Here is a 26,273-nt window from a genome sequence, read left to right on the forward strand (position 1 = left end):
GGCGGTAAGCCGGCAACAGTGGCGGTGTTCAGCAGTCACTCTGTGCCCCGCGCTCGCCGCTGACACGCGTCTCCCGCGCACATTGCCCGCCAAACTCCGGTACGTACGTGCCGCAATCGCCCCACGACGTTCTGACGCCGCTACACTACTATCAATAACAGTTAACACTTTCTGTGATTCAGTATTAAGAGTGATACAGCATCAGAACGTCGTCGGTCGTTTAGCGAATTATTTGTGTTTATTTGTGCTGTGTTTACATAATATATATCAAGGTGGGCAGGCCCTTTCTATTTAACCGAAACTAGACTTAAAAGTTTTAGACTTAAATCAAGGGCCAATTGTATCTCAGTTGCATGCAGCGGACGCTTCGTAATTAATATTAAACAATCCGTCGGAGAATATGCAAATTTCCTTAGATAAAAAGTGTTTGTTTTCACATAATAGGTGTACCACGCAGGCTCACGGCGACCGTAACGTGCGCGATGTCGTCACTTTACATAATACTTTTAACCTACATTTCAATTTATTTGCACTTTCTCCGTAAGAACTCCGGCGCAGGTCACACAACCGAGGTGTCGCGAGTGAAGGTCACGGTCAGTTATGGGGTCAAAGATCATATCACTGCTTAATAAATTTACTTTTAATTATGTTTTGGAATTGAAAAGTGGAGTAAAGAGCTGTCGGGGTCAAGGATAGAATCAATACGAAACTTTTGATTGGCGGAACATTAAATCAATTTGTATCGGAAAGCTGATATTGCGCGAGAACTTTGCAATAGTGCAAGACTTGTCTACTGAAACAGTATTAACTGTACTGGGAGTAGCTGGTAGTGATGGAGTTAGTACGACACGTACCAACTATTTCAACATAACACGTGACTTGAATAAATAACAGCCTTAATCAAGAGCATGCTCTATTTTTAACTTTTTCAGTCGGTCGGTTCTTGGTACATACATTTTATTTGGTTTCATAAACTTTTCACTAGGAAACAAATATAAACATTTCTTTATTCATAACTAACGCATGCATTGGCTATGTTCCTAGGGGAAAATATAGTTATTTTTTTGACAATTAAGAGTCAATAATTTTACGAAGATGTTTTTGAGTTTATTCGAAGTTTATACAAAATTTTTTCTGGACACCAAAATGCACACCAGTAGGGTTTACTTATAAAATTCATTATTACTAATAAAGTTAAGATACTATGCTCGTGATAATAAGTTTTTGTTGTTTCTAGTTAAATTATCATCGTTCAGTTACGAATAATAGTCTGAAGTAAATTTTATGTCTATTTAACGACGTTTTTACACTCTGTCAGCGATGATCACAAGTCAATTATAAACACGCGATAGAGATTTTAAAAATGTAAGAGTCTCGGTTACTTCAATTCATCAAATACAGTGTAAACTCTCTATAACGTAAAAATGAGTTAAGTTACTTGGTTTAACCCAATACCCATACATTAATTCTTCCCACCCTATAACGAATAAAAATGCTCGGTCCCTTGAAATTCGTTATAAAGAGTTTACACTGTATTTGATTACGCACAAAACTTGAACGTCTATACGATTATTCTATTTAGAGTAACAATGCACACGATATGAATCAATCCTGCGCTATATTATTTAAAAAAGGAATCATAATTATTATATATATATATATTCATGAAGCATAGATATTAGTTAAAAGTGTTTTTTTTTTATGTTAACATTTTTAATATTAGTTTTTGTAATATAGAATTTAATGTACAATAAGGTTTCATTTCACCTTTTTGTTTATTGATTTCCATAGATAATTAATCTTAATAATAACCTAACGGGAGTACTTATGATTCTCACTATTTGATCAGCACGTATTTTGTTAATTTTTTTTGTATTCATTAAATCTTTAACTTCGTTATGCCAATGTGTGTTAATAGTGCAGTGGGTGAGTGTATTCTCTCTCGGCGTCACTGTTGCCCGATGTGACGTCACACTTACATAACATGCACCTTTCTATGCGCTGATGTTCGATTACACTTCGATTAAAGAAACAAAATACTCTTGCGCAAGAACGCAGAACATAGGACTGTACTCCGTCTGGTCTTTGCATGTATCTTTCAAAGGGTATGAGACCTTAATTTAACCCTTGACCTATGTCTGTGAAAGTTGTGTAATAAGACGCAGAAAATATTGTGACAGTTTTGATACTTGAGATCCGTTACACGTAAAGTAAAATATATTTCGGCTACATTATGATTAATAGTTTAATTGATTTATGAATTTATATATTTTGCTGACTTTAGTCTTTTTAGTTTGCTGCATTCGTCTTTCTGTAACAACCTTTAAAGTATGAAACTTGTCTAGCTCAGGAATAATATATCGTGTTTGATTAAAAAGAAATTGAAATTCCATAAACAAACTCTACTTCTCTTTGATATTATTATTGTCTTTGTATTGGTTGTTTCGAGTACTTTTAGCAGTTGTCATCAACAAAAAATTTAGATTCATGTAAATAATATGTTTCAAAACAATATAAATTTCAAAACGTTGTAAATTGGTTAACTATGTTGCAAAATAGATTGCGCTGGCAATAGATGTAACGTGAGCCATACATTATAATATCTCTTATACCGACGATGCAGGAGAAAAATATATAATTTTCAAGATGTGGTCATCTGTATAAAATCTTAGTTATTATCAATCTTTGTGTACGTGTATGCATGAAATTACACTTCGTTAACTACAAACATTACTGGAAATAATCACTTACTAGTACATACTTTTCTCTATCTTACTATCAAACGTTATACCTTATTCGCGAAACCAGACTGTGCTTTACGCAAAATCATTTACGCGATATTGAGCGGTGGAAGTTTCTCGTTTCGGAGGCCAAGATTAAAGTCGCAGACCTAGCGGAGTGTGTGAGAGAACGTGTGACAATTGACCCGCTATGACATTAGCTTAGGTTAAGGGGCCATCCATTAAGTACGTCACACGAATTTTAGGACTTTTGAACCCCTCCCCCCGTCCTTGTCACAGGTTGTCACATTTTTATAACCCCCCCCCCTCTCCTGATGTGACGTCACACATTTTTTAAATTTATGTATGTATTTAAAAATAATCGTTGTAATAACAACTGTAAACAATTCGCGTAAGATTGATTTTGCAATAATTTATGCTTGTAACTTATAGAAAGAGACAGAAATACTGTTTCGGGACGCTTTCGAGCGTTACCTTTATTCGAGACTGTGTATCTTGGTTTTTTTGTATATCAATGGTTTTAGTATTTAAAATTTTAACATGTGACATCACAAAAGTATTGACCCCCCCATGCCCCTTGTCACACGATGTCACACTTCGGTGATACCCTCCCTCCCCATTAACGTGTGACGTACTTTATGGATGGCCCCTAATTTGAACTTTTGAGTCATTGGCAACAAAGCTTATCGTTATGCTTCCAAATATAAAAACGTTAGTAAATGACAGCTAGTAAGTAATAGGTATGTTTTAGTGACGCTGTAATACCCCGGGGTCGTCAAGGGTCGAAGTCTTAGGCAATACTGCCTCCTAGCGACACGTGCGTCGCGTACAGATTGCCTTCCATTCCCTCACTTACGACATACGTCACTTTCATAACAAAAAACTACTCGTTGACAGTTTCTTAGTTAAGACGACATTTACGAGTATATATAGAGATCAATAATATAATAAATAAATGTGGAGGTTAAATATAATGTAATGCAATATGCAATGTTCGGGTGACATTGACTGTGTGTGATTAACTCGCATGCTCTGAATATTGAGTTTGCGCTCCAACGAGATCCGGCCCGACTTAGGTATCAGAATCATATCAATTCAAAGTCTGCGTGAATTTCGTAGTAAATATTGGTTTTACCCAAATGTGCAGTGTTGGCCTATTGGCTTCAGCGTGTGACTTTCATCCCAGAGGTCGTAGGTTAGATCCCCGGCTGTGCACCAATGGACATTCAGTCTATGTGCACAATTAACAATGGCTCAAACGGTGAAAGAAAATATCGTGAGGCAACCGGCTTGCCTTAGACCCAAAAAGTTGACGACGTGTCAGAGGATCACCAGATACAGATATCTGACGCCCAGACATCATCAAACAGATACAGATATATGAGGCCCAGACCTAAAAAGGTTGCTACAACATTTTTTACATTTGGGTAAAAAAATCACTGACCGTAGGGTCAATTCAGTCAGTGATTTTTTTACCCAAATGAGTCTAAATTTACGCCACAGTATGCTTCATATTCATAATTTTTTTTTTTTTACGAACATACTTCAAAATGCTTTTTTCATACAAATAGACATTAAATAATGAAAATCGCTTGATGCTGTTATTAATCGTAACTGATGAATCAAATGAACGCGATTGTGTGTTCATTAATTGTGTACTTAGTACTGACATAACAGTGTGTTGTTAGTTTTCGCATATTTTATAATAAATCAAGATTTTAAAGGAAACCCAATTGCTTTATAAGGCATAAAGATATTATATATCCGGGTCCAAATAAATAACATTAGCTTTGAAGTGGAAATTAAAGTGCAGTAGTGCGTGATCACACCTTTTCAGCTAGTTCATTTCCTGTTTACTCGGTCCGATTATGCAAACCTCATATTAGTGAAGCATATTTTTGTGTTTCTTCACTCCATTGTCAAACTAATGCCGCCTTATTACAGTTATATAAGATAATACCAGCGCTCAATTGCAACATTCAAACTATTTTAATGATCGCCCAAGAATTCCTTTATATGTGGAAAAGATTTATTGCCTGAGGAAACAATTATGAAGCAGGAAAATTTAAGAAAATCTCAGAGCGTAACAAATTGTGTAGTGCTGTAGTTGCGGCCGACACGCTCTTGACCCCGGCTTGTTACCTGTCACTCGCCCAACTTGAAGTTCAGTGAAGTGTGATCAAGTATAATAATTTTACACATATCATTGTCCTTCTTAGAACCAATACAACCTGTTTATACGGAACACTTAAATATCGCACTCGAAAAGTATAAGCATTTTTGATATTTATTAGTAAAATGAGTCGCTTTTTATATTGCTTAAAAGTGGCACTTACAAATAGGCAATAATGACGTATTGCAGGTGTTGCAACTTGCGGCAGCACTTAATTTAACAACTTAACTCACCTTTGACTGCTCTCTGCTTAATATACAAACTATTTGTTTTAATTTTATACTACGATATTAAATCATGCGTTGCAATAAAACGAACGTTGCAAATTATTTAATAAACTCCATTTCGGTATACAGATATATGAATCTGTGGCTAGCATATACGCCACAGATTATAAACTTTAACCGGGAAATCTTATTTCAAAAATGCGTATAACCTTCGAAATGAACACATGTAATCATATATAAGCAGCCAGTATTAGAAATATAAATTAATAGTTATAAACGAATGAACGTCGAGGTGACAAATATAACACATTGAACATGAACTCTCATACAAGTAATTATATAGTATTAAACTGTGCGATCTGCACGTGGTACAGACGCACAGTTGACCTTCGCCTTGTGTGCATCTTCTCACGACCGTTATACACAAGGCTTTTGAGGACCTCCTCACCGTGGACATTGTTTGATGTGAGGTCATTATTTACCGAATTGCGCGTTTGTAGTGCACAGTTAGAGAATATATAGTGATCCGAGGCCGTTTGTTTCTCTATTTGCAATGTGATATATTACCAAAATGATAGTATACGGCGTACGGCGGGTAACATCAGAGCCCCGACTTGAGCTCCCCTTTTATTTTTTAATATTATTTTGATTTCTTTTTGTATATGTATTAGTCGTCTCCTGTGGTGATCTGATCTTTCTCTATATATAATAATAGCTCTTAATAATATAATTTTTCATAATATTACCTAAATCTTTTGGTGGCAGACGTTTTGTCAAGATACTCTCTCTATACTCATTACTTGTACATAATCTGCTTGTGATTCATAATGAGTACAATTAAAGGGATTCGGAACGAGCTAGAACACGATAATACGATCGAGCCGCGCCGTTACCTCACCATTACATCACGAACACTTTCCCGCGTCCGCACGCGGGACACACACAGGCATACAAACACACACAAACAGGCACCGAACCTGCGACCCGGTGACATTACACCCGATAAATCATTCAACCGGGAGTTTCCGTGTTACCTCATCGTTACGATATAGAGAAGCCGATATTCAATGTGATTTTGTAATCGCTTGAATTTGATTGAGATAATTATTACGTGAGTTTTAACTACCGCTTTTTCAATTAATTTTTAGATCACCTTATTATGAATTTTTTGTATCAAATATAAAGTAATCGTTCCAATTTAGATGGCCAATTGTTATTAAATTTATAATTGCACGGTGGTATATCGATTTACAATTATTTTTTATTGACTAGATGATCCGGTGAACTTCAAATATTTGTATCAAAACTTATTATAACATCTTTCGTAGCTATGAAATACAAATTTCTGTAGCCTTCTTCACATATGACACCTAAATGACTAGAAAGACAAAAGACATAATATTTCCCAGCTAGTATACTTTTTATTCGAAAATTCAATTGTCGTTTTTAGTATTATTATTTATGTTTCCCACCGTTTAAACGTTCCCTGAACCTCCACAACATATTTCAATATCATAATTAGCCAAATCGGTCCAGCCATTCTCGAGTTTTAGCGAGTTAATTTTAATGTACACCAAGTTATGACTAAAGTACTATACTTGTTTGAGTTTCAGATCAAACGAGTCTTTATAACCGCAATTAACTTTATAGATAATAAATTATAAAGCAAGTAATTTCTGTTTATGAGAAATGATAAAATACTAGACTAAATATAAACAGATTTCGACATTTAGCGATCTAAAATCTTATTCTAAACCATTGATTATACAACACATATAATATAAAATACTGAAAAACTACAGAAAAAGTATCATACAATTAGTATAGATTACTTACTTATCATCACGCAAGCATTGTTTAGTCGACAAAGGCAAAATACGGTTTTCCCCCCTAAATGAGTAAAAACTAACCATTTGTTGCTGGGTTTTCGGAAGTAATGGTCAATTGAATTACATTTTCCTTTGAATAATTGTAATGTAGAGGGAGGGTAAAACTTGCTGAGTTTCTTGCCCGTTCTTCTCAGAACAAGGCCTCCTGGTAGTTTTGCGAACGGATGGCGTAGTCTTGCTCTTTCGCGAATTTTGTAAACGTTTTTGACATTCATAAGCATGCGCTAAGACGCATCTAAATTTAATAAACGAATTTGATTTGATTTGATTTACAATCTTTTTCCAAAATTCAGTACGCTATATTATTCCTGTAACAAATATTTGTTATTTACTTTTCGAACGTCGGGCTAAAACAAAATAACTTAGATTAATTGAGATATAATAAATTCTGAATGACGACTGTGGACTCACACTGATAGCCTTCATTACAGGAGCAAAGTTCAGAATAAATCAATATTTTCAAACAAATTAGACAGTGACAGGAAGGTCTTGAATACTCATGATAATTAATAAGAGCATTTAGTTTAAATGAATTTGTATTAAGGTCATACAAACACGAAGCAATTGATGTTATGTAGATGCTTATCTGTTATTTAATAATTAAACCAATGGTCTTTGTTCTTGGGACTGATTCTGTTAAATCAATTATCTTCATAAGCAACGTGGGTTGCCTTTTGTGTCTGACACAGGCCGTTGATTTGGACGTTTGGTGACAGCCACGCGCGCACCACGATCACACCGGTGATATAAGTCCTTACAGAAAATATTTCATTTATGATTTTACATACATAATTACTCGATAGTATAAGTCTTAATATTTATATACATAGATCAAATATTGTGTATCATGTACATGTTGAGCAGTGTTGGCCTAGTGGCTTCAGCGTGCGACACTCGTCCCTGAGGTCATAGGATCGAACCCGGCTGTGCACCAATGGACTTTCTTTCTAGGTCCGCATTTAATATTCTCTCTAACGGTGAAGGAAAACATCGTGAGGAAACCGACATGTCTTAGACTCAAAAAGTCGACGGCGTGTGTCAGGCACTGGAGGCTGATCACCTACTTGCCTATTAGATTGAAAAATGATCAATGAGATTCAGAAATCTGAGGCCCAGACCTAAAGAAGTTGTAGCGCCACTGATTTATTTTATTTATTGTATATCATTGGTTATAGTATAACAAGGTTGACTAAATGTAGAAACAAGAATATTTTTAAATTGTACGACACTTATAAACAAATTAAAGGTTTCGATCTAAACCCGTCAGCCTTGCGCGATACAATTATACATTTTAAATGAAATTACAAAATGTTCTCAGTTTAAAATGAGCGGTTTCCTTTCACTCGCACTAAGTAGCTCATAATAATAATTTACAACATGCTGTACGTTACCGACGTAAGGGGTCATAAATTTAAATATTTTGCTCCTCGCAAGATGCAATTATCTATCATAAACAGAGACCATTTGAAACTAGAAATAGCAATCTTGAATTTTAACTATTGTACAATTATTCAATATACTAGACAAAATTTTTAGTTATTTTCAATATGATATATGAAATCACTTAATAAAGTAATAAAGAGAAGTTGCCCCAATGAATTATAATGTATTTCTAAATATATGTATCGATTGCTAATAACGATTAAATGAATCAACTTCACGGACATTTAAATGTGACGGTCGCGGACCATACGTTATTTTTACTATTAATTATGAGGTAAAAAAAGACCGTCAATCAGCCACTCCTGATTTTAAAATGGATACAAAAACTGACATATGACATTCGCTTCCGACAAATCTATATTCGTTGATATAATAAACGTTAAGTATTATATGAACGATAAAAAAATATCCAGATTTTGGATTCAACACAAGATAGTTAAAATTAAATAGCGTTATTTTATTATTAAATTCAGCTATATCTTAACGTTTTGACCAAAGTCTTTCGCGCAAACTAGCTGCTGCTCTGGCAGAATGACCAGCGCTGTGGAACTGCTCCTCAGCATAATGCTGAACCAGGGCCAATTACAACCACAGCACACACACATTGCACACTTGAAGCGAACCGATTTTTTTTTTTATTGTTTTTGATATGTCTTATTTTATTTTTTCTTTGAGTATTGTTATTTTGTGTGTTTATGTGTGTGTGTTTTCGTATGTAATAAATGTTATGTCTATGAATGTGGTTCAGTGTTGATAAACGGTGCATAATCAGAAGGCGGTCAGTGAGTCACTGAAAGCGAAAGGAGTTGGGTTAAGTAATAGCTGCTTGCCTCAAACCGGACCGCTGCAGAAGTTGTTTATTTTACAAAAATACTCTTTGTACTTTAAATTTATAGGTCAAATAAAATTCAAGTAATTAATATATCAGTTGTAATTTCTCATATAAACACATACGGAATATAATAATATATTATCTATGAATGTTTCATTGTTCAATAAAAACTTCAACGAGGAAGCGAATATTTCCAGTAATGTTTCGTTGATATTAACATACTATATTGTAAATTATATATAAAAAATATATTATTTTTAATCTAATTTGCAAGCGAAGAGCGCGTTTATATCTTTTGTATGGCCAACAAGCAATACGATGGATAAAACTCTTTATTTAAAATAGTTATCACAAGACAAACACATTAAAACAAATTAAATGTATTTACTGGACAACCCGTGTGTAATCGAGTTGAGTGGTCACTGTTTAGTGCTCTATTAGTTCTCGATCAAGGCTGATAAATTACTGGATAAATCTAAATTTAGTACAAGGTTCTATTTCTCATGTTTCTCGTTATCGGTTTTAGTATTCAACAATGTTATTAAGTCAATACAATTACAATTATTAAAATACGACCGTATTCAACAAAGAGTCGAGTTAATCCTTTAGAAATTTGAGTTACTTACTTAGTTACTTAGAAGCTAAAATGGGTTTACCACTGCTTCAGTAACCAGATAAAAAATCGTTACTTCATTGCAGGTTTTTTATTAGAATAAATAATGTATTTAGAATCTTAATATATGTGATGAATATCAAATTTCAATAATGATATTTTTGGCTTTGATTAGGTTTTGCAACGACAATACAGTTGTGTAAAACTTACGTGTTATATCTAATGTGCACATTGTCTACTTATCCGGTCGCTCTAATCTCCTGGTTGATTCCAAACAATGCTGATACATACACATACACAATAGGAACATATTTCACTCTAATTGATTATGTGCCGCAATTCGCATTCTTGCAAGATTGCAATACCAGACTTTAAGACGTTTAGTAACTTTGTACCACCTCATCCGAACTTTACGAAATTTTAAAAATAGAATTTCTATAAGGTAATTCACCCTTCTCACTCTCTCTCAATCGCTATCTCCCTTTTCTTCGACAAAAACGCTGCACAAATATTAAATAATCCTAAAAAGCGGAGGTTCAAGTCCATTATCAACCTTGTTAGTTAAAAAAAAATACCAAACAATTATAAATACAATTTACCCGTTTATAAGGACAAATATTTTTTTTGGACTGTTTTTAGCATGTTGACTTTAAAAGCGTCAAGTATGACAAGGTGACTGAAACGAAAGGGACAAGGCCGGCCCCGTCTGTAAGACTCGATATTAAATTTGCTCTGAAACCAGCAATGCGATTATAATATGACAAGGTGAAATGTTCTTATTTGTAATTAATTAAATTATTATATTTATTTAATTCAGTCTTATTTTAAGAGTTTACACCCAATCGCGTCTTCTACTAATTAACCGCAATATCACTCTTCTATTTTGGGAGGGACCTCAAATCAAATTGTATCTAGAAAATTCTCACTAATAGACTTTGCGAGTAACCAAAGAGGTGTGTCCGTGTAGATTTATGCCTCTTCTCCTCAAAACTATCCTTCACTGGAGTAAAACTGAATAATATTATATTAAACTATGATGCTTTATGTTACCACGTATTTAATAAAAAGTCACAGTTATGGAACAAGTGAATTTAATATAGTAGTTAAGTATATCCCTGAAAACCTAGAACAATATAGTATGTAATAAGTTTATGAAAAGTTTAACTTAACAGGTTGTGAAACACAAAACGTATAAACAAACGATAAAAATATTACACAATACGATTTTTATTTGACAATTGACCACGGCAATAAACCTTAAGCTTAAATATGTCAAGAACTGATATACATCTACTATATTCTGTATTCCTCTTTCACTCAAATCACAGATAATATTTTTACAATTTCACAGAATATCAAAGCAAAATTTGCCTAATTTTTTTGGTTGTTTTTAAAATTTAATGACACTAATGCCGTGACTGTACTCAATTATAGGAAAATCACTTAATGTTTATGACTGAAACATAATATGCACGTAGATTAAGTCAGTGCTTTTGTCTTTTATAATGAAAATTGTTTGTAGGATTTATAATTACTGTTAATTACATAGAACACAAAATTACAACTGCATGTACGACGTAATAATATGCGTTTATATTTATAGCCATTAATAATAATTGCAGTAAAAAGCATTTATACTTTATAACCTAAACGTAACAATTCTTTAGAGACTGATTACTATTCCGTCATAACTTGCCTTTTACCGTTTTTGAAAACGATCTTTTGGGCCCTTTCTTATTGTAGTAAACATCAAATGTAGAATGGCAAATTTAAACACAAAAATGTAAATAAGATCCATTCATGGATTTAAACACGATTTCTATTTAGGGTTTACCACGATTTCTGAAAAGCACTCGAAACTTTAAGTTATGTAAATATTCTATAGAGTTTTATTATTTTCCAAAAACAAAGACAATATTATGTAAAATAGCGTTAAATTAACATAATCAAAAGCCTTCGTGACAGTTTTACATTACGCATTATTTTGTCAGCACGTTGAATCAGATAATAAGACGGGAAGCGACACTGGCTATTATAATATCATTGTTACTCACATTTGACAAATTGTTTCATTCCTAATAACTCTTCGCTCCGTTGATTCCGTCGTCTTTGTCTGTTCACTGACTAGTATTTGAGGAAATCCTTACTCGCCATAGTGACAACTATCATAACGCACTTTTTGTAGAGTATTTCCAATCTACTTATTCACGTCGTGTCCTTCGACATTATGTAGCTTTCCAAAATTCTAGGTATTATGTCTTCTGGTGACACAAATCATGACCTTAAAAAATTTAATCCTTTTAATTAGTCAGGATGTACTTATACATATATCACTCATTGGTAACTTATCCTAATGATAATATCGATTCATACAATCTTATTCCTTACAGTAAAACATCATACAAATTAAATAATTAAAACAATCCCTAATGTTTTGCAATTTATTATAATCACTACTAATAATATAAGAAAAAAGCAACGTAAAAATTACATTCTTTGAATCTAAACCTCAAAACCTTAAAAAATATAATTTTAAAAGGGGTCCTTTTAGGAAAGGTTCTGATGATACTGGGAGCCTTCCCCCTTTGAGTAGCTAGACTCATTATTTCTCCACGATAGCTACCAGCTCTCGCTGTAAAGTCGACTACCTTTTAGCTATTTACTTAAAAAATAATTTCCTAATTATTTTAATATGTAAAATTATATCCAAGATTTGCTTAATTAAATATCCGCGAAGGACGAACGGATGAGGAGCGTGTTAATTATATGTAGTAAGTATATAGAGCATGTTGAAAGGTTGCATATGATTCGATCAGCGATGGTCGTCAGTGGGCCGTACATCCGACTTAAGCAAACGGTTTAATCACCTATACTTACGACACCCAAAGCGATTGTTAACTTTATAAACATGCAAGAGCAGTATAATCAAATTATTCCTTAGACATTTCCACTAATAGACATAAAATGCGAAAGAGTAATATTCTATTTTTAAAATGTCGTAGTGTAGTCTACTGACTCTTGATTTTTGATGACATTTTGAGGTTAGCTGTTTTTTGGAATTTTTGCATTTATTTGGATTTATTTTGCTTTTCGCGGTCTGGATGATATGTGTTATTAAGGTCTTCCGATTCACTTATTGGTTTCATGTTTTAATTATATTGAATACACGGATTCATTAATATCTTATCACTTTAATTTATTTAATAACTATATTTTATTTTTAAACAGAAGACACCAGAGGTAATAGCCACAACATATTAAAACCCTCAAACAAAATAGTTAATTTTGTGTTGTATCCCAAATATGTGTAATTTTGCTCAAAATAAATACTCTCGAAGCAAGTCTTATCTTTAGTATACTATCTACTTCAGAAATTTTGAATTATTTTCTCTTATATGCTAAGACCATTTCTAGGACAAAAATTTATTTAAGCACAAAATGATTACATATACACTACATACGTACACAATGTGTATATGTGTTTAATAATATTATGTATTGTATACTATTGACGAACAGGAAGATATTAAATAATAACGGAAGGCATCGCGACGTCTTTGCTGATTTGTTTTAAATCTTATTACGTTAAAAATAATGTTAGACAGTAATGATTATAAATACTTTAGTATGGTTTGGCGTTCGAATTTTATGGGTCGTTAAGATTTTTTAAATTAGTGTGTGAAAATAAAATTGTATGAAGACCGACATGCCTTAGACCCAACAATTAATAACATCTGCCTGGACAGATGGCTGATGGCATGACTATAATGAAAAATTATGCAACATATGGCCTGAACTTGGAAGAAACCTGAGGAGGGTTCATCTTATCTCGTATTTTTATTCATATAGATAAAAATATAGAAACCATCCCACAAGAAGACTTCATCATTTGGTTTCTGTTTTGTCCAAACGTTGCCTAAGTTGTAAAATGACATTTTAAATTGATAAAGGCCCAAAGTAAAATCCATTTAGAGCGGCGTGCCATTCTTAGATTGGTACCACGACAGTAGAGAGTGGGCAAGACGTTGTGTAACAAAACTATTGAGTTTTACTTTCAGATAGAAGATATATTAATAAAACTTTATCTTTACACAATCTTAAGTACTTTCGTAGTATCCCGAAGGTTTTGGGTTGGCTGATTTGTTTTTAATTATTGCTGACATAGAAATCGTTACTTGCTAAAGAAAAATTAGTTATTCAATTAATAATTTGAATAAAGTAGAAAAATATTCAAGGCCTGCGCGTGAGAATTTCTATCACCTATATCTATTGCTTACTTATTGCAATAATTGAATGTCTGATTTCAATGCCAGATATATTAATTTTTAACAATAAACGCATACTATATTACCATAAATTTATCTATACTAATATTATAAGTTTGATTTTTTGTTTGTTTGAAATGAATAGGCTCCGAAACTACTGAACCGATTTCAAAAATTCTTTCACCGTTGGCAAGCTACACTATTCCCGAGTGACATAAGCTATGTTTCATTTAAAAAAAAATAGGGTTGCTTACTAAAACTTGAATAATCTAACCCAAGGTGTAAAAAATAAACAAAAAACTTCCTTCAATCGTGTGCGCTGCGAAAATCTTTTGTCTTTAAAGTCAAACATCGTTTAATTAATGTTATCATATAAGCACTCAACTTTGCGTATATAAAATTTCTACATTACCAATACATGGGTGTCGTTTGTCTAGACAATATTGAAAGAGCAGTAGATTGACCGCTGATGTTTCTCAACAACTAAATTATCTTCGAGTTGCGGTGAAGTAACCGCTCAGATGATTTGGAACACTCGTATCAGAGACCATTCGACCACACAACAGCTGACAGCCTTAATATGCTTTTACTCGGCAAAATAATCTTTCTGTATATATGAATAAGGGTTAGAATTCCGTGTGGCGTGAGATACCTTATTGGAATACATGTCGCGCGTCTGTGAATAATGGATCGCTTCACGATGTCACAAATTATTGCAGTTTACGATCGTTTGAAATCTGAGTATGACACTATAGATTGCGATGTTGTATCAAATTATAATTATCTTATTTACCTGTTATTAGTCCATTCAAGATCGAGTATTGATCCTATTAACAGTCGGTACTTTGTATTTGGTACATTCACTTACAATCCTTAACAGCATCTTCTTATTATTGTGAAACAGTAATTTAATTATAAAATTGTAATTGTTATGTAGGTACATAAAATCATTAATATGTCAAATGGAAGAGACTAACTCTCTTTTGGGGGCTTTCTCTCTTAACTAAACATCCTTTTTTATGATGTGTAATAAAGTTACTAGGTCATACGGAACGTGAATAGAAATATATCGTGTTTTCTGACGTGATCGTTAGGCAACGAGGTCGTAGCTACCATTGGTTATCCCTGGTCACCGGACGATGGCATATCTTGATAGCAATTCATCACTGATGATATCCATCATCAGTAGTTAATTAAAAATATACCGTTTCTAAAGTTATTGCGATAGTTTTTTCCTTAGAAAAAGTCGTTACCTAATCGTGCTTCAATACAAATAAGATTGTAATGTTTAATCTAGCTTATTGAATAATTAGTGAGCGACTATTTATTTGACACAATATCACATCCCGGAAATGCCAGATGTGTATGCTACGCTTGCACACATTTGACTTAATTTGTATGACCTTTGTACACCCATAGAACCTGGATATTCTGTTTGATTTCTGAGGTAACAATAATTTTTGTAAAGCCCTATAAATTAATAATAGAGACGTAGAATCTGCCCCATTGGCAGTAAATTTTCCACTGGCGTTAATGTATTGACACAGTATAATGCGTATTCGAGTAAACCTTCGAACACAACTCAATGAAATTAAATGAAATTGACTTCCGGTACTGGTTTGGTCTGCCCAAGGTGGTATTGCCTCAGCCAAGCGCGAAAGCAATTTTGCGCAAAAATAAAATTACAACGAAAAGCGGTACGATAAGGAAACGTGATCAAATCGGTAAACATAAACGTAACACCCTTGCGTCCGTAGTGGGTTTGAATTCCGACTGTCCCAATGGATTGTATAAAGAAAATGATTTTGTAAAGGAAAACAGCCTAAGGAACCTACAACTCAGAAATCGTCATATTATGTGAGGCATAGAAAGCGTCTATTGGACCCAATCAAGTATTTTTAAATCTAATCCTTGAACTCTAAGGAATGATTGTATATATTCAAAAATATCAGGTTTTTTCCGAAGCGAAGAGTCACTATGGGGTAGCAAAATGTTCCATATGTTAGTATGTCTATAAAACAAATGTACAATGGTCGCCTGACGTCAAATGTAAGGTCTTAGTACCGCTGGACTATTATTATTACATAGAGTGATGAAAGTTCTATTACTAAGCTGCCATAACGCCTATTAAGTATTAAAAACAAGTATTACCTGTATTGAGATAAACAAATCTGCAAAATTATGAAAATCTCACTTCCCGTCTCCGTGTACGGTATTTATTTAAATTATTAGCACTCTGTCATTAGTTTACATAATGATTAGAAAAGTCACTCACTTTACACCTTACTTGATGCTACGTATTTTTTACAAATTCAAGGCATTATTTGAGTTCAAAGTCCACTTTTATATAAAAAAAAGGGTGCGTGTACTTATGTACGCGCGTAAGAAGTTATACTTCTTTGGCATTATTAAAAATAGTTTTTGATTGCTTGCAAATAATTAATTACAATTAAATAATCAAAGACTGGAAAAGGAGTCATTATAGTCAATAAAGTTCAGTTTACATTTGAAAAATTAAATAAATAAATATTTATTATTATTCTCTTACATTAAGTGTAACATAAATTCTATTATTATTCGAATGTTGTATTTAAATTATGTCCAATGCAGTAGCATCTTCCGTGGGCACTTCATTCTGTTAATTTTGTGTCACGGTGCGCGCGCATCGTAAAATTTCACTCTCATCAATTTTTCATAACGCGCCTAAAGAAGTTCAAAAACTTCAAAAATACATAAAAGTTTAAACTCGTCGTAATTAACAGCAGCCGTATCAGCTAAATACAAATATGTTCTATATTTGAATTCGTTTTACGTACAATTTCTTGCAAGTTCATCTTGGTTATATACAAAATCTATTAAATATATATTACTATAATTATATTACTAATCTAATTATAAATTCAACAATTCTCGAACCTTCTTGAATACACACAAAACTTTTGAGTGAAAAAACACACGCGCACGAAAGATTTATATATAAAGATGATTCTAAATATTCCTATTTTACATAAATATAATCTTTATATTTACTTAGTACACATCCTAATGTATTGCGATGGTGGTCGCCCGTTGCTAAATAACTTTTATAACCTGCTTTATATATCTGTTTATATAAGGTTACGAGGTGTAAATAATTAAATGAAATCCTACTTTAGTATTTATTACGTCGGTACAAAATGTTGTGTATGCCGCAATAACTTAGATATGAATCGGCCAGAGTCAAGATTTGTTAAAAATTAGCATTTTAAAGTTATTGAGCAAGTGAGTGTCGCAACGTTATCCAATAAACATTAGATAAGTGTTAATTTAAAATATGGCCTTAACACTTGACTGGCTAATGTCAATATTTCCCAACTAACACTTGATATCACTGATTTTTTATACTAGATTTTGGGGGAAATAAGTTTATACAAATATGAATTTTAAAAAAAGGTGCGTGTACTTATGTACGCGCGTATGAAGTTATACTTCTTTGGCATTATTAAAAATAGTTTTTATTGTATGCAAATAATTAATTACAATTAAATAATCAAAGACTGGAACAGGAGTCATTAAAGTCAATAAAGTTCAGTACATTTGAAAAATTAAATAAATAAATATTTATTATTATTCTCTTACATTAAGTGTAACATAAATTCTATTATTATTCGAATGTTGTTTTTAAAGTCCAATGCCGTAGCATCTTCCGTGGGCCACTTAGGGTCCTTCAAGAAAAGAGCGTACCAATTCTAAAAAGGCCGGCAACGCACTCGCGGGCCCTCTAGCATTGAGAGTGTCCATAGGGTATCACTTACCATCAGGTGAGCCTCCTGCCCGTTTGCACCCTGTTCTATAAAAACAAAACGCTAGTTTAGAGTCTAGAAAGTCAGAGATGCCCGGAACTCGGCTTCAATGATCAAACGACAAAAACACGCTTTTGCAATAACTCCCCGATGAAAACTGGCAAACGTTACGATAAATTAACAGTCTACTGCGGTTTAAAACTTTTAATAAGTACATTTGTTATTCAAGGACATTTTATAGTATATATTTAAATGTTCATTATTTATTACTTAAGACAATATATATTTTTTGCATCAATTTACCAAACCATAATAACCCATTTACAATAAAGAATTGTTCATTCATTACTTGCAATAGTATAATTCAGTTTTTATATTAAAGTATTAATTATACATCTATGTATATAAATAAAAATTAATCGCAAAATATGTTTCTCAATACGAAGATGGCTGGACCAATTCGAGTATTTTTTTAAATTTATTTCTAGAACTTCTGAGGAAGGTTTTTTTGTAGAGAAAAATAGGAAAAATGATTTTAAAAAATAGTTTTTTTTTTAGTACTTAGCTTACTTATTACTTACTTAGTTTTTTATACCGGAAAAATGAACTAAAGCAAAATGTTCCGTATGTTAAACAAAGCGAAACAAAGTTCACAGAGGGAACTAATAAGATATAAAAGAGTAACTCATAATAACTTTTTTACCGTAGACCAAAATTTGTAGCACGAGCTACGAGATTTGTACTGTAGCTTTGACAGCGCTAATACACATAATATACGAATGTAAAATATTACAGCGCCCCTGGTGGATAATAAGCAAACCTTACTCATAAAAATATCTGCCGTTAGCATTACTTTGATAAGCTAAGATACTCTACCTACAAGGCTTATGAGTATTGCTTCGAATATAGTTTTCAATCCGATCCTTTGAGTCGCCTTAACCTCGTCATCACAAATGCAAATCTTTACATACGAGAACCTCTTGACAAGAGCGTTTGAGAACAAGCTTGTTAAACATGATATCATAATGAAGGCAACCAGCCAGCGCTTTAATTAATTAATGCAACCGGAACTCTGTGATAAAATCATTTTAATTTAACACGATTAAGCAACGTTACGTGTAGGTATCGCTTAGCGAGACAAACAAGGAACCTGACCTCGGTATTTTGTAACATGAAGGAATAAGGAGTGCAGCGAACACGCGTGTTAAGAAATTAAAGTGGAATAATAAAATTATTGTATAAAAACGTGAAGGTTGCCGCCGAACTTTCCATTTGGAATGAGTTCAAAGTCGCACGATTGACCGGCCCGCGCCAAACTGACCACAACCAATGCTCACTGCTTAATAACAATTATCGAATAATTAGTGAAGGTATCAGTCTATGATCATCGGTCGAGCGTTTGAACCTTGGCTTCACACCAATGGGTTTTCTTTTTCATTTCTAAAAGGGTTGCTTATACCGTTCTGTGATATTTGTAACTAATAAACAATTTGTAGATTCCAGAGTGAGTCACCGAGACAACATAGACGTGAGAGAAACGAGCAATAGACAACAGAGCAGCAGTCGACAGTAGCAATATGAGGAGCATAGTGTACGTGTTGACGCTCGTAGCGTTGGCAGCCGCCGCGCCCGCCCCACAGCCCGCCGCTAACCCAGACCCCGCGCCACAGCCGGATCCAGCCCTCGACTCACAGCCTGAAATCATTGAAATCATAGCACCCGCAGCCAGCGCACAGGTATGCTCAAATAGCCACTTATAAAAGGTTATAATTAGTAGAAATCAATATGAGGATTTCACAAATCAGAAAACAATATATAATGTGTACTCCATATTAAGCTATAGGTTAAACAGTTTAGTTAGTTTATTTGATTTTTGCACCCTGTCCAAAGAAATAAATAAAGTGTTAGTAGAACATATATCAAATACGTTTGTGACTAACCTAAAATCACTCGCCCATAGAGTCAGACCAATAAAGTTCACAATAATTTGACTTTGTTGTGGTCTGTGGAATTACTTTTAATTATTGTTTATAGGATAAATCCGCGGTTATTATTATTAATAATGTTAATATTATTATATTTGAATTATGTACCTTATAGATTACTAATAAAAGGTCATTATTACAATAACATTAAAGTCTAAATACGTATAACCCTGCCACAACTTAATCCGATTCACAGACAGAAATGTTCTCAAAAATACTAAACCGCAAAGTATTTAAATTATTAAAGTAATGTCGAAATTAGTCGAAGAAATAGCATAATTGAATGTCAGGTTTCATATATTTCCGACAACACGCACTAGTTGCTGTGACGCAACTCATTACATAAGCACTTATATACTAGCACTTTACTACTGTTCAACGCGATTATATACTCATAAATGACCAATCTTCGGCTTCCTAAATTAGTGCATCGCGTGTCACATCTGCGAATCTTTATAAAGACGTTATGTAAAATATATGAGACGTAATAATGGCTCTTTATTGTGTACGCATGCCTTTCAGAGTTCAAGTCCTTGGCCTTACCATACAGTTTCATAATTATTCGTGGTAGTTGTTCTTCATAATTGTGTGCAATTATTTTAAATACGTTTTTTGCACATACGAAGGTTTCTTGAATGTATTTAAATAATGCTGCTTATTGAACATATTCAAATATTCGTAGTTATAAGAGACTGGTTTTATTACTTCCGTGTAGTACCTGTATATTAAACTTAAATTATTTGCTCCGATTTTGACGAAATCATTTAGTATTTTCCTGTTTATTTATGGCACTTATAGCACAAAGGAATGTTGTTACAGTGCACTGTGATTACTTCTAATGTTGGTTGAGTCTTAAATAAACATTTTAAAGAAAACAACCATAAAAAATTGTAGCTCTTGTTAAGTGTAAAAGTCACTCGTTTTTGAAGAAATAATCAAGATTCTGTAATAACTATTTTTGTGTGAAAATCTAATTTAGCCTTCTCCTGATGATTGTTTTAAACTCTACAGGAAACGCTAGCGACTTTAAACCTGGGCGCGGCTGGATCAGAACTCAGTGAAAGAAACAAACGTACCGTCGGCATCCTAAGGCAACTTTTCCCACAACTCACTCAGGTATAGCTCATTCTAATTCAGTTTCACTCATCCTCCAACTGCATTACATTTATCACCGTTAAACGAAAAATCCGTGCGCTCATCAGCACGCTAATTTAATATCCCTCTAGCAAGCATTGGTTCATTCTTCAATATTCACAAATTTAATTTGCGCATTTGAAAACTATTGTCATACGCTAAAAATATAAAATAATTATGTATTTTAGTTCTATTTTACAGATTTCAGAAATCACATGAACGCGACTGTCTTCCTGCTGAAACATTTCATGTTTTAAACATCTTCGTATTCCATTTACGAACTATATATTGCATTGCTTTTAGTGCTTCCATTACTTTGCAAACACAATTTCCGTATCGCATTATACATTTCATGACTCAATAAATATAATCGGTGGAATTTCTAAATGTATTTGCAAAGTATGAGGATAATGCAGGCTTGTGTTGTAGATTATCGAACAGAAGGTGCAGGAGATCACTAGCACCGTGCTCAGGGTGTTTGGACCTGTGTTCCTGAAGGTCTTCCTCGGCAACCGCAACAGCGGGAAGACGAATGGTGGCGGCGGAACTGTCGAGATCGACGATGACGATGAGGACGATGATGATGACGATGACGAATCAACCACAATAGCACCAACGCGAAGACGACGCGCGCTCTTCTTTCCTCCGCCGGTACACGCGCACTATCGCTCACCAGCCTGCCACAGACGGCAGAGCGCGCGCAGACCGCACCCCATCCATCACTATCACTTCACCCCACGCCCCCGCCGTCTCTAATCTTTCATTCGCTTACAGAACTCCATCGCTGAGGACAATCAACTGCTATCAGGTGCAGAGTCCCAGCAAGCGGAAGTTCGCGTCGCCTTTGGAGACCAGCAAGCAGCCTCTGACCAGCAACCAGCAGTAGCCGGAGACCAACAAACCGCTGCTCAGACTAATTCTGCTACCATTGATGAAATCACACTAGATGATGCTGACGACAGCGAAGAAAACAGGAATAAGAGGTACACTTAACATACTTCATGTGTACGAGAAAGATAGAAATAGAAATCAGCTATTATTTACTATCGACATGTTAGATTAAAAAGTATAAAATAACCTATTAAATGTTTAGGTGTCAATGTTCGCCTTCAATTGGACAATTAGTCCGCCGTGGTACTGAGATATCTCGTAATATCTCACAGCTAGAGGTAACAATACTCTGAGAGCGAGAACATTACTTGCCTTTTTGTGAATCGGTTCACACGATATTGTTATATTTTCCTTTCGCTAAAACCGCGAACTGCACAATACCTTTAACTCGATCACGTAACTATATCGCAACTAGCGATATCTACATACATTACCCAAGTGATACGTTTATTCAAAAATTAAAAATTCTGTTCTAAAATAGAATTAAGAATAAATATACTTTTATTGGCGGCAAAAAAAAATCCTAGAATCTCAGCATTTTAATTAGTATTAACATATCGTGATACTTGTAAACATGTGATGTTGTAAGATTTTACATTTGAAATTGTACTAAAACAGTATCACTTCCCTAAGTCAAATTAAAAAATAACGAATTGATATTCATAATGTTCAATTCCAGGTTCTTGAGCTTCGGAGGAGGTGGTTCATCATCTGGCGGAGGTTCAGGCAACTTCCTCTTCGACATCGTCAGAGTATGTTTATAAGCTACTAGTCTTACCTTACTCTTCTCTTTCTACTTAACTCTTGATTTATTACAGTTTTTCTGAAGCCTATATGAGTTATCGGAATGAAATCGAAACAGCGTAAATAAAATTTCGTCATAATTTAGTTACTTTAGGCATTTAATTTTCTATTTAATATCATTACGCATTACATTAAAACACGATCGATTGATCGATCTTATACGTCACATTATAAATGTCTGATTAACATGAACCTCTATTTGAATATAATAATGACAATTTTTTTTTTTTTTTAAAAGACAATTCACACCAATTGACCTAGTCCCATGCTAAGCTGGTGAAGCTTATGTTATGGGTACTAGGCAACGGATATACATACATATTATAGATAGATATACATATAAATACATATTTAAACACCCAAGAATTAAGAACAACACCAAATGCTCATCACATCGATGTTCGCCTCAGCCGGGGATCGAACCCGGGACCCATGGATTCGCAGTCAGGGGTACTAACCATTAGACCAATGAGTCGTCAAAAGTCGTCTGTGTTCAAAGCACACTGATATCACAGATCATAATGGCGTATCGTTTTTGAAGGATTTATTAAAAATAAAATAAAACAAAGGAGTTTATTAAAAAACTCCCCCTATGAAATTGTGTAATTATAATGAACAGCGTCCGGCGGAAATGGTGGCTCGGGCAGCGGGTTCTGCGTTTCGTCTGTTCGCGGGCACAGACTCGCTAAATCTTGGCCTCACCGCGCAACACTCCGCAACTTTTGACCCCAACGACCCACAAGTACACACACATGCATACACACATTGTACATATGCACAACAAAGTAGATAGGTGTTCAAAGTGCAACACAAAGTATTTGCTAGTAGGTAGAATATCCGTAGTACTACGAAATGCTTTTAGTAAGTTGTTTGTAGACATTGTAGATTCGGTTTTTCAACTAACATTTTCTTTCTTCGTTACTAACACTCTTCCAGATGACCAACGTTGTATTTTGAGTAAGCTTTTAGTACTTTGCATGGCAAATCCAATGTAATATGTATTCATTTTGTAACATTTGAAGCAAATTTTCCGGTGTGATACTCTTCATTTCAACTAAAGTCCGAATAGAGCGGTTTGCAACTTGCAAAGCGTTACCACAGGCCACCTGACAAATCTTGTTATAATTACCGGAATAAGCAATATAACTGAGGATTATTTTGTATATTAACGATAAAAATAAACCTTGGTATATTACAAGACGTACGTAGATTAATTATATTTAGGCGGAATGTTAATGAGAAAGTTTTATAAAGCCTGAAGGGCAAGTTGAGTATCACATTGAGCGTCAATTGTTCCTTTCTGGATACATATATCTAGTACTTCATCACTAATGCGAGTTTTTTAATGTAGCTGGTAGCGGGATCGTCGTCAGGCGCGTCATCATCAGGAGGAGAAGCAGAAGGTGAAGACGGCGCGAAAGGTGATGGTTTAACCGAGGGAGTCCCCGGTCCCATCACACGTCTGTTCATCATCGCCAACCGCGGTGTTGCCAATCTCATCCAGGACCTCATTCTCCGTATCGCGCAAACTTCCGAGCGGATAGTCAACTTCAAGGCGAGACTCATCACCTCCATCATCTAAGCGACTCCAACATAGAAAAATTGCCTCCGCGGTCCGATCTCTCTCTGAATAGTTTTTATACAGAGACATTCCAGGCATATGCGAATTCGTTATATCGGTACAAATCTTCAATTTTTTTTATTTTTATAACACGCCTATTCGGTTGGAGATCTGACCGGCTGGGCCTACTCAGTGTGATAGCCGTGGAAACTCAGCCGAGTGTAAATCCAGTTCCTCAACTTTCCACCTGACTACACATAAAAATGTAAAACTCAGTAGAACTTATAACCATGTGTGTTTTGCTTTGTTATTTAAGTTATATATGTTTGCGGTGCGCGGTTAAGCTTGCTTTAGTTACATAAGGGTATAAGTTCTACTTTGTATGAGCTTGCAACGAGTTCAGATATTTATGTAATTACGGAAAGTGAGTGGACTGGACACTTTAATGTGAAATAAAGTGGGTTACGAGAGCACTGCAGATTATTTAGTTAATAATAATAATCGCTAGTGAGTACCTAACTTGGTCTAGTTGACTACAGAGTCTGTACATTTAGCACCTCATGTGATAATTAAATCGAATACTAAGTTTTTAGACGACTATCTCAAACTGTTTTAACACTGTGTATTTAAAAAATATTTTTTAAAAGTACAACTGTATTGGTTATATAAATTTGATAGTTCAACATTTTAATTACACTTTCAGCTACATCATGTCATCATGTAATTAATTATCTGTGTAAATTACCTCTTGCTACTGTGCTAACAAAGTGTTGACGCTTTAACATTGTATACATTGCCAGACACCTTCAAGTTTTTCCCAGTATATTATAACATAGTGTTACTTGTTACAGTGGTTATAGTTTGTCGGTCTGTGATTAGCTGAGCGGATCCGCGGCTCTCGCCTAGTGAAGCCTAGTATAGATGATAGGTATTATTAATTATATAGACTATAAGTAGGTCGGGGGCGGCCGTGCCGTCTTGCTCAAGCTTTTTATAATACGTGACATTTTCGATTCGTTTTTACCTTTGTAAATATGTATTATAGCAGAAATTAATTGTGTAAAATAAATGAATACCTAGTTAATAGATACAACAATCTTTTAATTCCCCTCGTATCTTTTAAAAATATAGAATGCTTAATTTATGTTCAAAACGTATAATTGTTAAATATTCGAAATTCATGAATAATTCGTAAGAAATGAATCGATTAGTTTCGCCATACATCCCACATAGCACCTTCTGTTTGATAGCTTGCTATTGTGCCGGGGTAGTGCAGTTGGCGTGGAGCGGATGATACAAGGGGATAGTGGCAAGCAAGCCCGATCTATAGGTCTTCTCACCGTATGAAATCTAGGTCGTGGCGGTATTGTACACTTCTGAAGAATACCCATTTTCAAACACCAAAACTGATACCTATGTTAAATGGTTAGTTAAACATTATATCTAAGGATATAAAGTTATCAAAATTACGGAGTTTCTATTAAACTGCCACTGGAAATTTATTTTGACATAATAATATTAGGAGACTGATTATGTCAATACCAAATCAATGCCCTGCGATGACATCAAACAGTATCTATATACACATCGTAATAGTTTACTGTATTATTTTATTCATTTATTACATGACTATCTATGGTTGTACATAATGTATTTCCGTTACTTTCCAGTTTGATATTAAATATGGCAAACAATAGTATATTACCTTTATTAAGTTGATTTGTTAACATATCAAAATAATAATTATAAAAATAAAAGCAGGTAATAAAATATAAAAAACAAAAACAAGATTTAAACTTTAATAAACTCTCATCCGTCCAACTATGGCCTAATAGCTATAACCTCCTTGTTATCTCAGAATAATGGAAACCATTATTAACGGACAGCTCCTGATGTGTCTAAAGGGTCGCTATCTGAGCGACTAGACGAAACC

The 26,273-nt window shown here is 34.2% G+C and overlaps 1 protein-coding gene across 1 annotated transcript; it reads left to right on the forward strand.

Annotated features, from left to right (window-relative positions):
* On the forward strand, positions 1 to 25,430 carry LOC125051669. Its single transcript, XM_047652156.1, has 7 exons — positions 1 to 99; positions 19,462 to 19,701; positions 20,962 to 21,066; positions 21,514 to 21,735; positions 21,859 to 22,067; positions 22,655 to 22,727; positions 24,131 to 25,430. Exons 2-7 carry the CDS (start codon positions 19,543 to 19,545, stop codon positions 24,359 to 24,361), a joined length of 999 nt encoding a protein of 332 aa, XP_047508112.1. The 5' UTR covers positions 1 to 99; positions 19,462 to 19,542; the 3' UTR covers positions 24,362 to 25,430.
* Positions 25,431 to 26,273: the final 843 nt, after the last annotated feature.

The sequence above is a fragment of the Pieris napi genome, chromosome 8 (assembly GCF_905475465.1).
Source record: "Pieris napi chromosome 8, ilPieNapi1.2, whole genome shotgun sequence".
Lineage (NCBI taxonomy): Eukaryota > Metazoa > Arthropoda > Insecta > Lepidoptera > Pieridae > Pieris > Pieris napi.

Excerpts from the sequence above, each read along its gene's own strand:
- LOC125051669 (XM_047652156.1), top strand. The coding sequence starts at position 19,543 with ATGAGGAGCATAGTGTACGTGTTGACGCTCGTAGCGTTGGCAGCCGCC. Across the intron at positions 21,067-21,513 it reads TTTTCCCACAACTCACTCAG|ATTATCGAACAGAAGGTGCA; the intron begins GTATAGCTCATT and ends CTTGTGTTGTAG. Across the intron at positions 22,068-22,654 it reads GAAGAAAACAGGAATAAGAG|GTTCTTGAGCTTCGGAGGAG; the intron begins GTACACTTAACA and ends GTTCAATTCCAG.